The 13,493-nt window shown below is 65.5% G+C and overlaps 3 protein-coding genes and 1 long non-coding RNA gene across 15 annotated transcripts in view; 2 read left to right on the top strand and 2 right to left on the bottom strand.

The window, feature by feature from the left end:
* Window positions 1-1,318, top strand: part of LOC112479222 — a 6,171-nt gene extending 4,853 nt beyond the window's left edge. Inside the window, exon 2 of the long non-coding RNA XR_003046113.1 lies at window positions 429-1,318. This is a non-coding gene — a long non-coding RNA (uncharacterized LOC112479222). The remainder of the gene's footprint in view (window positions 1-428) is intronic.
* Window positions 1,319-2,979: 1,661 nt separating this feature from the next.
* On the bottom strand, window positions 2,980-5,753 carry RASSF7 (Ras association domain family member 7). Of its 4 annotated transcripts, XM_006910952.3 has the most exons (6): window positions 5,625-5,753; window positions 4,852-4,976; window positions 3,958-4,670; window positions 3,709-3,837; window positions 3,555-3,636; window positions 2,980-3,475 (listed from the first exon to the last, which is right to left on the bottom strand). In XM_006910952.3, the coding sequence occupies exons 2-6, from the start codon at window positions 4,967-4,969 to the stop codon at window positions 3,444-3,446; spliced, it is 1,074 nt and encodes a 357-aa protein (XP_006911014.1). In that variant the 5' UTR covers window positions 4,970-4,976; window positions 5,625-5,753; the 3' UTR covers window positions 2,980-3,443. The 4 variants fall into 4 exon arrangements, with proteins under 4 accessions (XP_006911014.1, XP_006911013.1, XP_015444133.1 ...); XM_006910951.3 differs by having other exon boundaries at window positions 2,980-3,636; XM_015588647.1 differs by lacking the exon at window positions 5,625-5,753 and adding an exon at window positions 5,433-5,618 and having other exon boundaries at window positions 2,980-3,636.
* A 2,038-nt stretch (window positions 5,754-7,791) lies between these two features.
* Window positions 7,792-11,828, top strand: LMNTD2 (lamin tail domain containing 2). Its single transcript, XM_025046272.1, is given in 11 exon segments — window positions 7,792-7,979; window positions 8,020-8,223; window positions 8,544-8,871; window positions 9,081-9,152; window positions 9,236-9,306; window positions 9,642-10,050; window positions 10,226-10,277; window positions 10,412-10,713; window positions 10,799-10,973; window positions 10,976-11,556; window positions 11,662-11,828. Coding segments are annotated over 11 exon segments (2,514 nt in total). The 3' UTR covers window positions 11,794-11,828.
* Window positions 11,672-13,493, bottom strand: part of LRRC56 (leucine rich repeat containing 56) — a 19,072-nt gene continuing 17,250 nt past the window's right edge. For 3 of the 9 annotated variants that reach the window (XM_025046287.1, XM_025046289.1, XM_025046288.1), the window contains one exon: window positions 11,673-12,798. In XM_025046287.1, coding sequence (XP_024902055.1) covers window positions 12,473-12,798 — 326 coding nt within the window. In that variant the 3' untranslated portion in view covers window positions 11,673-12,472. Of the gene's footprint in view, window positions 12,799-13,493 lie in introns of all 9 variants that reach the window. The other 6 variants (XM_025046293.1, XM_025046290.1, XM_015588904.2 and 3 more) reach the window with 4 other exon arrangements.

The following is a 13,493-nucleotide window of genomic DNA, read 5'->3' as shown; positions in this document are numbered from 1 at the left end:
CCAGAGGCCCCCCCCCTCTCCTGCGCACTGTGGGGGCTCGGACGCCGAAGTTGGAGGGAACGGAAGGGTCGGGGTCCGGGACGACCTCTCCGCCTGCCCGGCGGTCACTCCAGGCGCAGGGCAGCCACTGCCCACCGCACACTGCGCTGCTCCGGACCCACTGTGCGTGTGACAGCGGCTGATCTGTCCCTGGGCAGCGCGATCGCCCCGGCCCCTCCGTGACCCTGCTCAGTCGGGCAGGGGGAGGTCTCACCGGCTCGGAAGGCGCGCGCCAAGGTGGGAGTTAGGGGGAGGCCAGGGCGCCTCAATGGAAGGGTCTGCCTGTCTATGCCTAGCGGACGCCCAGGGGGATAAAGGGGGGACACTGAGGGCTCAGGTTGGACCTGATGCCCTCTTGGAGGGAACTTTCTTTTCCTTGTGTGTCGCAGGGTGCCAGGATGTGCACGGTTCCTGGGTCGGTCTTCTGGATGTCGCCAAGCTGAGGGCAGCCCTGGGCAGGCACGGGTGTGGTGGTCAGAAACTCAGCCGTCAGGACCGGAGCCTCTAGGACCATCCTCTAAAGAGCATCTCTGGGAACTTTTTAAAGGAAGATAGTGACAGTTTCGGCTTTTCTGTGTACTTCTGCCACTTCATCAAGGCCACTGAGTGAGGACTTGGACCCATTTGTGGTGCCCAGCAGTGTACCCCTCCAGAGGTGGGGGCACCTGGTGGAGTCCCTGGCCTGTCCGCTGGGCCTGCCTTCTCTGCTGGGAGCTTTCAAGTCTACGGTAAAAGCCTGCTGGTCGTGGAGTATGCCCAGGGCCTGCAGGTGCCAGGATGCCTGCGGCACACCCTGTCCTCTCCCCACGCAGTGGAGACTGACAGCTGGAGCTGGGTCTGCAGTTGGCGGAGAGGTCTCAGGGATTCATGTGGGCTTGGACTCCCCTTTGCAAAGACCCTGTCCTGGTGGTCACTGTGCTGTCACACGCAGCAGGTTCGGCAGGTGACGGGGAAGCTGTGGCGGCCTTGGGGTTGAGAACCCCGGTATTCTCTGGCAGCCCTAGAGGGCACTCCTGCATTGGGGGTGAGAAGGCGCTGAGGCCAGCAGGGGCTCCAGTGCTGTCCCCCGAACACAGCCTGGCCCTGAAGGGCGGCAGTGACGACTCAGTGGTCCTCACACCAGGCAGGGTCCTGCCTCAGCTGCTGGAGAGCTGCCCAGCCCGGCCTAGCGTGCTCCTGCCATGAATGGACGTTGCGGGGCAGGGCCTCCCCCACCTCGGCACAACTCACATCATTGTTTTCAATGTACAGTTTAAAACTTAAACTTTTCAGCCACTCACAGGTTTGCTCAGTGATCTGAAGCACTTTGGGCACTTTTTGGTGCTGTGGGATTTGTCTACTTGACGGCTGGAGGGGGGGGGTTCTGCCCCTTTTCTGCTGCAGCCCCCACTCCAGCTTGGCTGCCCGAGGACCTTTCTGAGGTGGAGGGGAGGGCTCGTTAGCTTGCTCAGAGCCAGGAGCAGACCAGGGACGAGCCCCTGGCGGTGGTTTCGGAAGGAACAGGTGTCCTTCGGAAAGAGACGCAGGCCAGGGGTGTGTGAGCCCTGCCGGCTCCGTGCCTGAGTCCCTCTAGGGGCCAGGAAACTTGGCGAGGAAGCTCATGACACAGGATGGTGTGGTTGAGTCCTGACCTGTCCCATCTGTGTAGGATGGGCCCCGGATGGCATCTGCCTTTGCCCTTGCCAGCCTGTGCACTCAGCGTGGGAGTTGACCCCATGCAGGACTCAGGGTTGGTGCCCAGAGGTCATCCAGCCTTCCTGGGTGTAGGTAGGAGCCGCGGGTGAGGGACACAGGCCCCTCAGACCTGGAGACAGCCCTCAGGCCTTCCACCTAGGGCACGGCCCCATCAGCCTTTCCAACTCCAGGCTACGTTCCATGGGACCCTGTGCTTGGTCCTCTCTGGGGCTACAGGTCCGGACGGTCCAGACCCCTAGGGACAGATTGCTGTGAGCCGGGCGGCAGGCTCAGGCAGCCTAACACACAGGAAGCCCCCTTCTGTCACTTGCCCTGTCCAGCTACTCCGGATCTATGGTCCATCTCAGGCAGGAAGCCCCCAGTCCTGGTTGCCCCCCTCAAGCTGTGCTCTTGGCTTCCTTGCTCCTCATGCTTAGGACTTCATGTCCCCTATGGTCTGCCCTAAAGGAAGTGGGGAGCACCGGGCCCAACTCGGGGGTCGCCCCAGTCCAGCGGAAGGCTGACTCCATCCCAAAGTTGCTCACTCTAAAACTTAGCACCCCATGATCTCAGATGTCCCCACCCTGCCCCTCAATATCGCTCACTCAAGGCTTAGAGTCCCCCAAACTCTGGTCATCACATCCCCGATCCTAGCCACAGACCTTGGAGCCGGGAGCCTGCGGCCCAGCCCAGGACGAGGCTATGACCTGGACGCCCGCCCTTATTTCAAGGCTGCCGGCCGGCAGCAGAGGCTTCACGCCCGCCCGGGGAGCAGGGGCAGTCGGAAAGCAGGGTGGCCGCACCCTCACGGGGCCTACAAAGCCGCTTTGGGCAAAAGTCCCTGGGCCTGGCTGACCCGGCAGTCCAGACACCTGCTCCCACGAGCTCTCAGACTTAGTCAACCTGACAGGCAGGTCTGGCGTGTCCTTGAGTCCTCACGTTCAGGAGCCATCCCAGAGAGGGTGGCAGCTCCTGCTGCTCGTGAAGAGCAGGCCAGAGGAGGGGCATCCTGGGGGAGGGGGTCCAGAAGACCCAAACCAACTATAGCAGTGGGCTCAGCCCCGGGGTGGGCACAGAAGCCCGAAGTGTGAGGCCTTGGAGGCCCGCCTTGTATCCGACTGACTACTGACCCCGGGAACCCCCTTCTCAGAGGCCCTGGCCATGGTCAGCCCTGAGCAGTTCAGGGAACTCCGGGGTGACTCTGGGTAGGGTCCCAAGTGCTAGAGCCCCCAGTCCCTGCCTAGTGCAGCCTCAGCACACACTCAAGCCACTTGAGGCAGTTTATTGAGGCGTTAGTGTCGCAGTGGGGGGGACAGCGTGGGCACGCGCATGTACGCACACGTATGTAGTGGAGGGTGCCTCCCACGGGCAAGTACATACCCAGACTGAACGGTATCCACTATCTCCCGTCCCGGAAAAGGGGCCATGGCGTTTGGGGCCTAATGAGTTCTGAGCTGGCCGTGTCCCCAGCTTCTCCAGGCGGCTGGGCAGACTTGGCAAGGAGCAGGGCGAGCATCTTCGGGCTCCCCGCCCCCCATAGCAGAAACCCCATGGCTCCGAGGTGTTCTGTCCTGGGCCCAGGGCACAAGGGCTTCCAACTGCACGGGGGAGGGAGTCCTCTAAGACTGTGACTGCTGCTGTCCAGGCCGGGCTGGCTTCAGCTGCCCTCGCTCATGTCATCAGAGCCCAGGGCTGGGCTGGCCGTGGACGTTCACTCTGGGCGGGAGCTGCTACCTCCAAGAGTTCTGTCTCATGGGGGCAACTGTGGAGAGGACGCAGGCTGAGGGGGCTGAGGGGCCACAGGGTGACCTCGTCCCTCCCAGAGTCAGGCAGAGACATACCCTCTGGGCTCAGACTAGACACGAGGGCGGGACTCCGGGGGCCTCCCGGGAGGGGCTTTTCTCTGGCTGGAGGCATGAGATCCTGTGGGGAGAGCGGGTCAGTTTGGAGCTGACTGGGCCCCCACTGAGCCAGCCACCCTCCAGAACCACTGACCTGTGTGGCAGGGGGAGCCCGGTCTGGCCGCGGGGCGGGCGGCAGGGCAGCCCCCGTCTGCTGGATGAACTGCTGCAGGTTACACTGGCGGAGCTCCCGGTTCAGCTCCTCTAGCTCCTGGGCCTGGGCCTGGGGCACATGGGACCCTCAGGGGCACAGCCATGGGCTCCACATGCTGGTGTCCTCCCGAGTCGGGCTCTGACACCCGGCCCGAACCCGCCCGTCCGGGGTGCAGGTTCCTGAGCTCACCTGCAGGGCATGCTCCGCAGCCTCCAGAGCCCGGCTCACCAGGGCCAGGCTGCCCTGCACCTCCGCGCTCTGCCGCTCCTGGGCGGCCAGGTCCTGGCGCAGGCGCTCCGCAGCAGACGCTGTGGGCGAGGGAGGCCCAGGGGCCTCTGCGGCCAGGTGGAGCTTGGCCTCCAGGACGCGGGCCTGGGCGTCCAGGGCCTGCAGCCGGGCGGCATGCTCGGCGGTGGCCGCACTCAGCGCCTGCAGCCGCGCCTGCCCCTCGCGCTCCCGCGCCTGCTCCCGCCGCAGCTCCTGCTCCCAGAAGGCCTCCTGACCCAGCTCCTCTGCGTTCCTCTGCACCCTCTGCGCCAGGCCCTGCAGGTCCTCCCAGGGGCCTGGCACAGGTGCCACGGGGACTACAGGCTCAGGCAGTGCAGGGCTGGAGGCCAGCCTGTGGCACTCCAGGCTGAAAGTCACTGTTCTGTGGGGCTCACGGCCCAGTGCTGGTCGCGGCTTCGGTGGCAGGCTGGCGCGGATCGAGCAGCGCTCGGGGGGTGGGCAGCTGTCCGAGGAGGGCCTCCCAGCGAGGCTGGGCCCTGTCCGCCTCAGGACAAACTGGACATCACTGGCAAACTGTCCACAGGTAGCCTGGGCACCCACTGGACACTCCTGGGGCAGCAGCTGCCGTTCCTTGTCCCTGAGACGCTGCACAAGCACAAAGCGGCCCGTCTGGCCTGGGGTGGGGGAGAGGGGTCAGCCTGCGTCCCCCCACCCTGTCCACCCAGACTGAGGAAGTGGGGAGGGGCAAGAGGGATCAGCAACCGGCCCCACCCTCCTTGGAGGAAGACAAGGCCAGAGGGCCAGGCCCCACCCCAGGTCTACCTGTTGTGCCTGTCTGTCCCTGAGGGAACTCACCTATAGCTTGGGCTAGTGCGATGACTACTTCCTGACAGGTGGTCTGCTCCGAGACCCCACAGACCACGCGCTGGATGCCGTCTACCCACACTTTCAGCTCCATGGCCGCAGAGAGCATCCCCGTCCTGCAGGTGAAGGCCACAGGGTCAAGCCCTACCTGGCCCCCCCACGGCCTGGCCCTCCTCTCTTGCTCCTCCTGGCCTGCTCTTCACCCTAGAACTGGTTCAGGGCTGCCGCCCAGCTCTCCTGTGCCCAGCCCTACCCACAGGCCACACATTCCTGGGGTGGGGGTAGTCAAGACCAGCTCCCCCAAAGGGGAAACCAGTCTTCCCTCCAGGAGCACGGGAGCCTTCCCCCACTTCCTAGCCTCCTCTTGCCCCGCCCCACTCCGGAACGAGGCGAATCATTAACCAGATGCAGGACTTCCTGCCTCCCCACCCAGTTACCTGGCGCGGAGGGCACTGCCCCTCCCGCGAGGCGCCGTCCCCAGGCACCCTAGGGCGCCCACACGCAAACCCGGCACCCTGCTGCCATGGGAACGCCTCCTCCCCGCGACTGAGACATCCACCGTCCGGACCCACCGAGCCTGGCACAGGCAGCCCACTCCCAGTCCCGCTGTTCGCCACGCTCGCCCCGCAGGCCGCCAACCATGCCGTGGGGCGGGTGCAGGTGCGGCGCGGCCCCAACGGGCGGCCCGGTTCGCGCTCGTCCGTCGGAGTTGCTGCCCGGGCCGACCTCGCACTCAGGAGGCTCCCGGTGTCGGCGAGGCTCACCTGGGCGCCCGCCGGCCTCCGGGGTCCGGACTCGAACCGGCTCCTTCCCCGCGCCCCGCGAGGCCGCAACCTGCCGCCCGCAGCGCAGCGGGAGCGCCCCGGGCTGCCACCCCATTGGCCTGCAGCCCGTGTACCCCATCCCGCGAGCCCCCATTGGCTCCTCGGTGCGCCCCGCCCTCCCTGTACCTACGCCCATTGGCCACCCTCTCTGTGCCCCGCCCCACCTCTCCCCATTGGCTCCCTGCCCCCCGCGCCCCCGGCGGTGCCCAGGTGTGGGCGTGGCTAGGCCGCTCCGAGTGGCGGGTGGAGCCTGGGTCCACTCACGCCCGAAGCCCGCGAAGTACGCGGAAGCGCGTCTCGGCCGGTGACCCGGGGGCGGCGTGTGGGGCAGGTGTCTGGCCCCATTCCCAGGCCCACTTGCTCACAAGCCGTCACTCTGACGTGTCTCTCTTTTGGGAGGGGCGCCGGCCTGGGACCCCGCAAGCCCGCCAGCGCCCAGAAGGCCCCCTGCCTGATGGGCCTCGAGAGCTAGGGCCCCTTCGATCCTTCTTCCTTAGGGCTCGCGGCGGCCGTCGTCGGGAGAGACAGGGGTCGGGGGAGGGGCTGTGAGCCCCTGGGGAGGAAAGGTGAAGCTGCTGGGCCGCCGGCCCTGTCTGGCCGCAGTTAGGCTGACAGCTTTGGTGTGGGAGGCCGCTCTGAGGTTGCCCTGGACAAAGGCTCTGGACTTTGTCTGAGCCTCCTTCCCCCTACCCCTTTCTGTCCCCAGTAGGGCCCAGTGGCCTCCTGAGCTGTGGATACATCCCTCTGCCTGGCCAGTCCTGCCGTCCCATCGGAGGACCCAGGCCAGCTCATCAGCCATGGCCCTTCAGCCTCAATGATCTCTATGTGGGGGCCTCCAATCGGTCTGGGTCGTGGGGGTGTCTTCCCGCCTGCCCTGTCCTGCCCAGCACAGGTGGCCCCACATGAACCAAAGCTGAAAGTCTGCTAACTGAATGATGAGTGGATGAAGATGGGGTGGGAAGCAAAGGCTAGACGGCACTTGTCTTGTGCTCAGGTCTGGGGCCTTGCTTTTGTTCTAGGATAGACAGAACAGTTGCCATGGTTATGGGAATGTTCCCTGGGCTCCCCTCGGTGGCCCGGGTGGTAGAGAGGGGCAGGGGAAGGTGAGGTTTCTGGCTTGGGGGTTAGGTAGGTAGGCATTAGCCACTGAGGGCGAAGAGGCTGTGGACAGCACACAGGTGAGGGTCAAAATTCAGTGAGCCCCTCCCCCAGCTTCTCGAGGCTATCCACTGCTTCCTCTCCCCGCTCCTCTTCAGCTCAGCTCACTGAAACCTGCATCCTCAGGAGTGTGGTCCTACTGGCTCGTAGACACACGCACAGGGCTGCAACGACCCCACTATCCATCCACAGATCCATCACCATGGTCGGGTGGGGAGGGACTGTGGGAGCCCCACCCAGGGTCGGTTGAGGATGTTGGGCTGAGTGACCATGGCAGGTGCTGCTGGTCACTCTGTGGTTCCCTGGGTCTGTGGAAGTTAGTTGGGCAGCAGCTCAGCCTCTCTCAGCTTCCTCTTCAGTCTGGATCAGCCCCTTGGCAGGGGAGGAAGTGGACCCAGGGCTCACTCAGGGCCCTGGTCTGGGGTTTCCCTGGAGGCTCCTGGTAACAAACAGCCCCTCCCCTCTGGGTCCTGGTATCTATGGCAACGCTATAGAGCCTTTCTCTCCCCAGGCCTGCTTGGATTTCAGGCCTCAGGTGAGTGCTGGGGTAGGGCCCTGAGACTGGGGGGACATGGGTGTTGTGGGTAAAGGACCGGCACCTCTGGGGACCTGAGGTCTTGGAGGGCCAGGGTGATAGAGATCACAGAGAATGTGCGAAAGCCCAGGTGACATGTTGCCTGAGGATGTGACCTGCTGCCCTTGCCTGATCAGAGACACAGGTGTGGTCACCCACGTGACAGGCAGTCTGGTGTCCTAGGGGGTAGACACACACACACAGACACGCACGCGTGCGGCCTCCTTGGAGAGCTATAATCTGAACCCGGTGCTGTCTGGGGCCGTCAGACACACTCATGTACACGTGGCCACGCACGAGAGCCCCACAGAGGTGCCTGCACACAGGACACAGGGCAGACAGCCCCACCCCTCAGCTCCTCTGAGAACATCGAAGATGGTCCCCGAGTCTTGCCAGGAGGCTGGAGAAGCCGAGGAAGAGGCTCTCTCCTCCCTGGTGGACAGAGAGCCGGTCAGTGGCCATCTGGGACCTCCAGCGTCCACACCTGCAGACCTGGTGGCTCCTGCAGGCCTGAAGGACACCAAGCCCAGCTCCAAGGGCGTGGTCTTCCCCCTCAAGCTGCAGTAAGGAAGGGAGGGAGGGGTGGTCAGTCCCCTGAGCCAGGACAGCCAGAGGGCCAGGCCTGATCAAGCAGCCGGGGTGCTGGCATTGCAGCTTGGCCCCTGAGTCCCTAGACCCGCGCACCCTGAAGCTGCTGTGGAGGCAGCGGGAACTGGAGATCCAGGCCCTGCGGTGTGCCATCCAGGAGCCCCAGAGTGTCCGGCGTGGCCGCATCCTGCAGGAGGTGGCTGGGCTTCCATTCGAGAGGTCAGCGAAATGCTAGTCCCCTGGCCTGCGCCTAACTGCTGGCTTCTGTCTGACCCCAGCCCCAACCACTGAGCCTGACCGAAACTCCAACCTGACCCTAGCCCTGAGCCTGACCTCTACCTCTAACCCTAGTCCTTATCTGACCCTAACCCCCTACCCTAGCCCTGAAAAAGTTGGTACACTGTAACCTTGCCCAGACCCTAACCTTGGACATGTCAGTGGGTGCTGACCTCAACCCAGGCCTCTCAGAGCCTGACCCCACCTGGGCCAGCTGCCCTGTGTGCCCCCTGTTGGCTCACTGAGCTCACCCCTTCTCCCAGGAGCTCTCACAGTCAGAAAAAGCTCCTGCAGACCCAGGTGCAGAAGCTGACTCTGGAGTTGAAGGAGCAGAAGGAACAGGCCCAGCTGGTGAGGGGCCAGGGAGCTGGGCGGGGCTTGGCCTTGGGGCGGGGTCTGAGAAGGCCCCACCCACCTGTGGGCCTCCTGGAGCAGGAGAAGGTGCACCTGGAGGAGCAGCTGATGCAGACCAAGCAGTTGCTGCAGCAGGTGGAGGCGGAACTGCAGGCCATGGAGAAGTCCTGCCTCCTGCAGCTGGCCCGCTCCTCCTGGATAGGCCGCATGCTGCGCTCATCCACTGGCAGTGTGGAGGTGAGCCCGTGCCCCACGTGCCCTCCCCGGCCTTCCTGGGACTTCCCACATGCCTGGGACTGGGAGGGAATGCCCTGGGCCCTGCCCACCTGGCACTCAGCGGTGGGTGCCTCAGATGCTGGTGAGGTCCAAGGGGAGAGGTGCCTTGAGGGGACAGGGGTGTCCATATCCCCAGCCCCTGCCTGCTGGTCTCTTGCCCCCTCTTGCAGGTGGTGACTGCGGAAACCCTGATAGATCCCAGCGACTTGTCTGAGAACGATGAGGCCCCCCCTGCGCAGGAGGTGAGCCAAGTCCCTCACGTGCGGTCAGGGCTCGGCAGGCCGGTGTGTGTTTGGGGGGCATATACCTGTTGTTTCCCGGGCAGGGTTTCCGGCTCGAAGATGTTGACTGGAACAGTGTCGCCCATAGATACCCCAACCTCTTCGCCACCACCAAGTCGAACTTGGATTACAAGTAACTGCACTGGGCAGGGACCCCCCAGGAGCCAGGGGAGGGCAGGCTTGCCTTGGCAGGTGTGGACTAGAGTCCAAGTTCCACCCTTTGTGTCCCTGGACAAGTCACTTGAACCTTGTAAGCATCAGTTTTCTGATCTGTAGAATGGGGTCGTGGAAGGGCTCCTGGGCCATTTCTGTCCTGCCATGAGCCCCTTCCCAGGCTGGCTCCTAGAGATGGGAGACCATAACTCAGGGCGCCCCGCCAGCTTTGGAGAGGCTGGAAGGCGAGGTTGAGAGTAGAAGCAGAGTGGCCAGTGAGCAGATGGTGACCCGCAGGCACCTCGAGCCCCAGCCACCCACGAAGCAACCAGTGGCCCCAGCACCTGAGGAGCGTGGCTCAGAGCCAAGTGTCCACCAGGCGGAGCGGAGCTTAAAGACTGTGGAGTGGAGGCCGCTGCCCTTGGAGGGCACCAGCAGCTCGGGAGGTGCCGATTCTGACTCTAGCAGCCCCCGGCTGGACCTGAAGTCTCGCATGCAAAAAGTGACAGGGCACCTGCCCTGGGCACCAGGACACACGTCTGAGCAGACCAAACCGCAGGCTGGGAGCTGCCGCAGGGACTCACAGGCAGAGTCCGAAGGCGGGTGGGGCGCGTCTCCCTGGGTCCTCCTTTTGGCCCAGCCCGCTGGGCCGAGCTTTCTGCCCCGAGCCCTAAAGGGGGTCCCCCAGCCACTGGCCTTCTCTGGAGCCCACTGAGACCTCTGCAGCTGCATCTGCAGGGATTGGGGTGGTCTCAGAGGCCTCCATGCTCTACATGAAGGCGAGCTACCCCTTTGCTCCCCTCAGCGGGAGGGGTGGGAGCAAGCACCTCCCGCCCTGGGTCTGACCCCTGGCGCTCCTCCTCTCCCCCATCGACCCTCAGGGCGCTGCAGGCCAGCTGGCCTCACACCAGATGTCCCCGCTGGGCACTCCAAGCGGGGGTCCACCTCCCGGACAGGGGTCCTCTTCCTGGATCAACAGGAAACCGACTTGGACAGGCAGGGCAAGCCAGTTCCGGCCTGCAGCGCAGACTCCGACAGCTGGCATCCTGGGCACCGCTGGAGGTGAGGGAGTGAGGCAGACCCCAAGCGTGGGGGCAGGAGCGGCTTGCCCCCACGGGGAGAGGCTGGGGGACCCAAGCGACTCGCACACAGGGCCCTGCCTCGCCCCTCCCGCCGCAGCCCGACTGGCTCCTGCCTGAAGATCGTGGCCGTGAGTCGGCGCGAGAAGTCCGTCCGCATCGTCAACGAGTCGCTGGAGGAGACTGCGGACCTGGGCGGCTTCGCGCTGCAGCAGCTCCAGCGCGACTTCCCCGTGCGCATGTACCGCTTCCCGCCGCACACGCTGCTGGCGCCCCAGCACCACGTCACGGTGCGCCCTGCGCCACGCGCCCCGCGCGCCCTCGCGCGCCCGCTTCCCGCCCGCGCCCCTCATCCACGCCCGGTGCCGTCCCCAGGTGTGGGGTGAGGGACCTGGCAGCACCAAGAAGCAGCCGCCCTCGTCCCTGGGCCGGGAGACCGTCCACTTCCAGTCCAGCCGGGGCTGCGTGACTCTCCTTCTCAGCCCCAAGGGCGAGGTCAGTGCGGATCTCGACGGGGGTGTCGGAGGGACGCCTCGCGGGCTGGGGGTGACAGCGCGCCCCTCGCGCCCGTAGGTCCTCAGCAAGCACCAGGCCCCGCACTGCGTGACCCAGGTCTCGAAGGTCTTCGACGACAACACCGACTTGTCCATCGACCGCTTCCTGCTCTCAGAGGCCCAGTCCGAGGCCAACGCCCGCGAGCAGCGGAGCCAGCCCCGACTCCCGCGCGACGGCCGGATTCGGGAGGCCCGGGTCGGGAGTTCAGGGTGGGCCCCGCGGTCTCTGCCGCGTCCCCCAGCCCCCCGACAGGCCCGTCTCCCACTTCCCCAGGCCCCGTCCCCGCCAGGACCGCCCTTCCCGCGCGCGCGCTCTGGCCCACACCACCCCCTCGCCCGGCCAGGACGCCGGCTCTGCTGCCACGCCTGGGCACCAGCAAGCCCTTCCGCCCGCCCGAGGTGCCAGCGCGGCCCGAGAGCGCAGAGACCGCGACGCGGGAGCTCCTGCCCGCCGTCCCCGGTGAGCACGTGCGGGGACGCGGAGGGAGGGGGCGGCCTGCCCGACCCCCATCATTCTCCCACGCAGACCACCGGCCGGGCTTCGCCGACTGCCAGGCTAGGAAGGAGCACAGGGTCCCGGTGAGTAAGCGCGGGTCCCCAGCAGCCCGCAGCCCCGCCGGGCTCCTCCCCTTCCCGGCCCCGGCCCCCACGTCCCGCGCGCCTCTCAGGCCCCGCATCCACCAGGTGTGCCGGAAGACCGTGGACCGAAGCTGCCCGATGGTGGCGCTGTCGGTGCAGAGCACGGCCGAGAGCAGATTCGGTTTCCGCTTCCTCAGCTGCCCGCCCATCACCGTGGACGCGTGCAGGCGGGTGTAGGGCCCATGTCGGGGCTATGCAGGTGCCTGTGCTCACCGGCCGTCTCCTTGACTGCCTCGGCGCGGGCGGCGCAGTGTGGGATGTCCGGGGATCGCGGGGGTGCGGGGAGGAAGTCGTGGGAGGCAGGCAGTGCCAGCTGCATAATTTATTGAACCAACGTCGCCTACCAAAAAAACTGCATTTCTGTACACCCGAGAGTCGAAAATGATTTGCTTGGTTTCTGGGTATCCCCGCTCCCGATATCCGCCAAAGATGGGAGGCCTGGCCACCCTCTTCTCTGCCCAGGCCAGCGCCTCTGCCAGGGACCAGGGTGGCTGCAGGGCCTGCCAGGGGTGGACAGGTCCAGCTCTACCACCTTGGCCTGGGATCCACTCAGTCTCTTCCAGGCTGCCCCTTAGGGCACTCCACGCCCGGGAGGGCAAGACCCGGTTGAAGACAAGGCAGGAAACAGGTGGGCCAGCGGTGGGGAGCATGGCCAAACTGGGCTCTCACCTGTGTGCGCTCCCTGGTGGTCCCAGGCCCCAACTTTCCTCTACCAAGAAGGGCCTCTCCCGTGCCAGGCTCCCCTCATACCCCCAACACACCTACCCAGATGCTCTGGGTTCCATGAGGCTCCTGTGACCAAGTAGGGCTCCTTGGCCTCTGTCCAGGCCTGCTTGGCAGTGGGTGGGGGTTTACACTAGGGGCGGGTTTGGGCTGGCGTGACAGGGCTCAGGTGTGGCAGGCACCGGAGGGCTGGGGATCTGGCTGCTGGGTCTTGTGTTGGCTTTGGGTCCAGACATCCTCGGGCTCGAGGGCTCGGGCCTGAGCCCACCTCCAGGGCTCTCAGAGCAGCCACTGCAGCCAGCCCCTGACCCAGGCCAGGCCCGGAGCTGCCCAGGGCTCTGAGCCGACGCGCCCGGAACTGCAGGCCTGTGGAGCCCTGGTTGCTGCTGCTTGAGTCAGGTGGCACGGGGAGTTTGGGGGGACAGGGGAGCAGAGTATAGCCCACGGTCCTAGACGGCTCTGGAAGACAAGCCCCCCCCACCCCGGAGAGTCATCCAGTGGGGATCGCCCCAGGCAGAGCTGCGGTGTCTGCTGTGGCTTCTCCTCTAGCTGTCGCCCACCCCACAGGCTGCGCTCCTCTGCCCCACAGCTATGCTCCCTGGGAAAGCTGTGGCCCCTCGTCCCTGTGACCTCTGACCCTTGCTTTAGCCAGACCTACCTTCAGGGAGGCAGAGGCCACAAGGGCTCTAGCTTTGGGTCACTGGGTCCTGTCTCCAAGGGCCTGCTCATTGGTTGGTGGCCTTGGGCCAGTTCCTAAACCTCTGGTGTAGAGCTGGGCCCCAGCACCCACCACAGGGCAGGCTGGGCAGGTGTGGCCATGGTCCCCCAGTGCCTGCCTGGACCCAGCCTAGAGTGGGAGCCCTGGTGCCCCTTTTTCCCTGAGTCCCCACTGTCTGTCACCATCCCAGCCATGCCTTCTGTCCCTGCTTTGCTTTCAAAGGCAGCTGGCCTTTGACCTCTCTGGACCAGCTGATCTCAGGACCCATGGTCTCCGCTGGCCTCCCAGGCGACAGCCAGCCAGCACAGCACGAGGAGAGCAGAGGCCCTGCCATCTTTGCTCCAGCCCAGCCCCCCTGGTGCACCCTCCCCTCCAGAAGGGTCACTGGGCCCCCTTCAGCCTGTGCTCCTACTGCCCCTGCTCAAAGTGCCCCTCT

Source organism: Pteropus alecto, unplaced genomic scaffold, assembly GCF_000325575.1.
Source record: "Pteropus alecto unplaced genomic scaffold, ASM32557v1 scaffold43, whole genome shotgun sequence".
NCBI classification, from domain to species: domain Eukaryota; kingdom Metazoa; phylum Chordata; class Mammalia; order Chiroptera; family Pteropodidae; genus Pteropus; species Pteropus alecto.
The sequence above is the reverse complement of the archived record's forward strand: the minus strand, read 5'-3'. Positions and strand labels throughout refer to the sequence as shown.

Excerpts from the sequence above, each read along its gene's own strand:
- RASSF7 (XM_006910951.3), bottom strand. The coding sequence starts at position 4,969 with ATGCTCTCTGCGGCCATGGAGCTGAAAGTGTGGGTAGACGGCATCCAG. Across the intron at positions 3,838-3,957 it reads CTGCGGAGCATGCCCTGCAG|GCCCAGGCCCAGGAGCTAGA; the intron begins GTGAGCTCAGGA and ends CATGTGCCCCAG. Across the intron at positions 3,637-3,708 it reads GGGCTCCCCCTGCCACACAG|GATCTCATGCCTCCAGCCAG; the intron begins GTCAGTGGTTCT and ends CTCTCCCCACAG.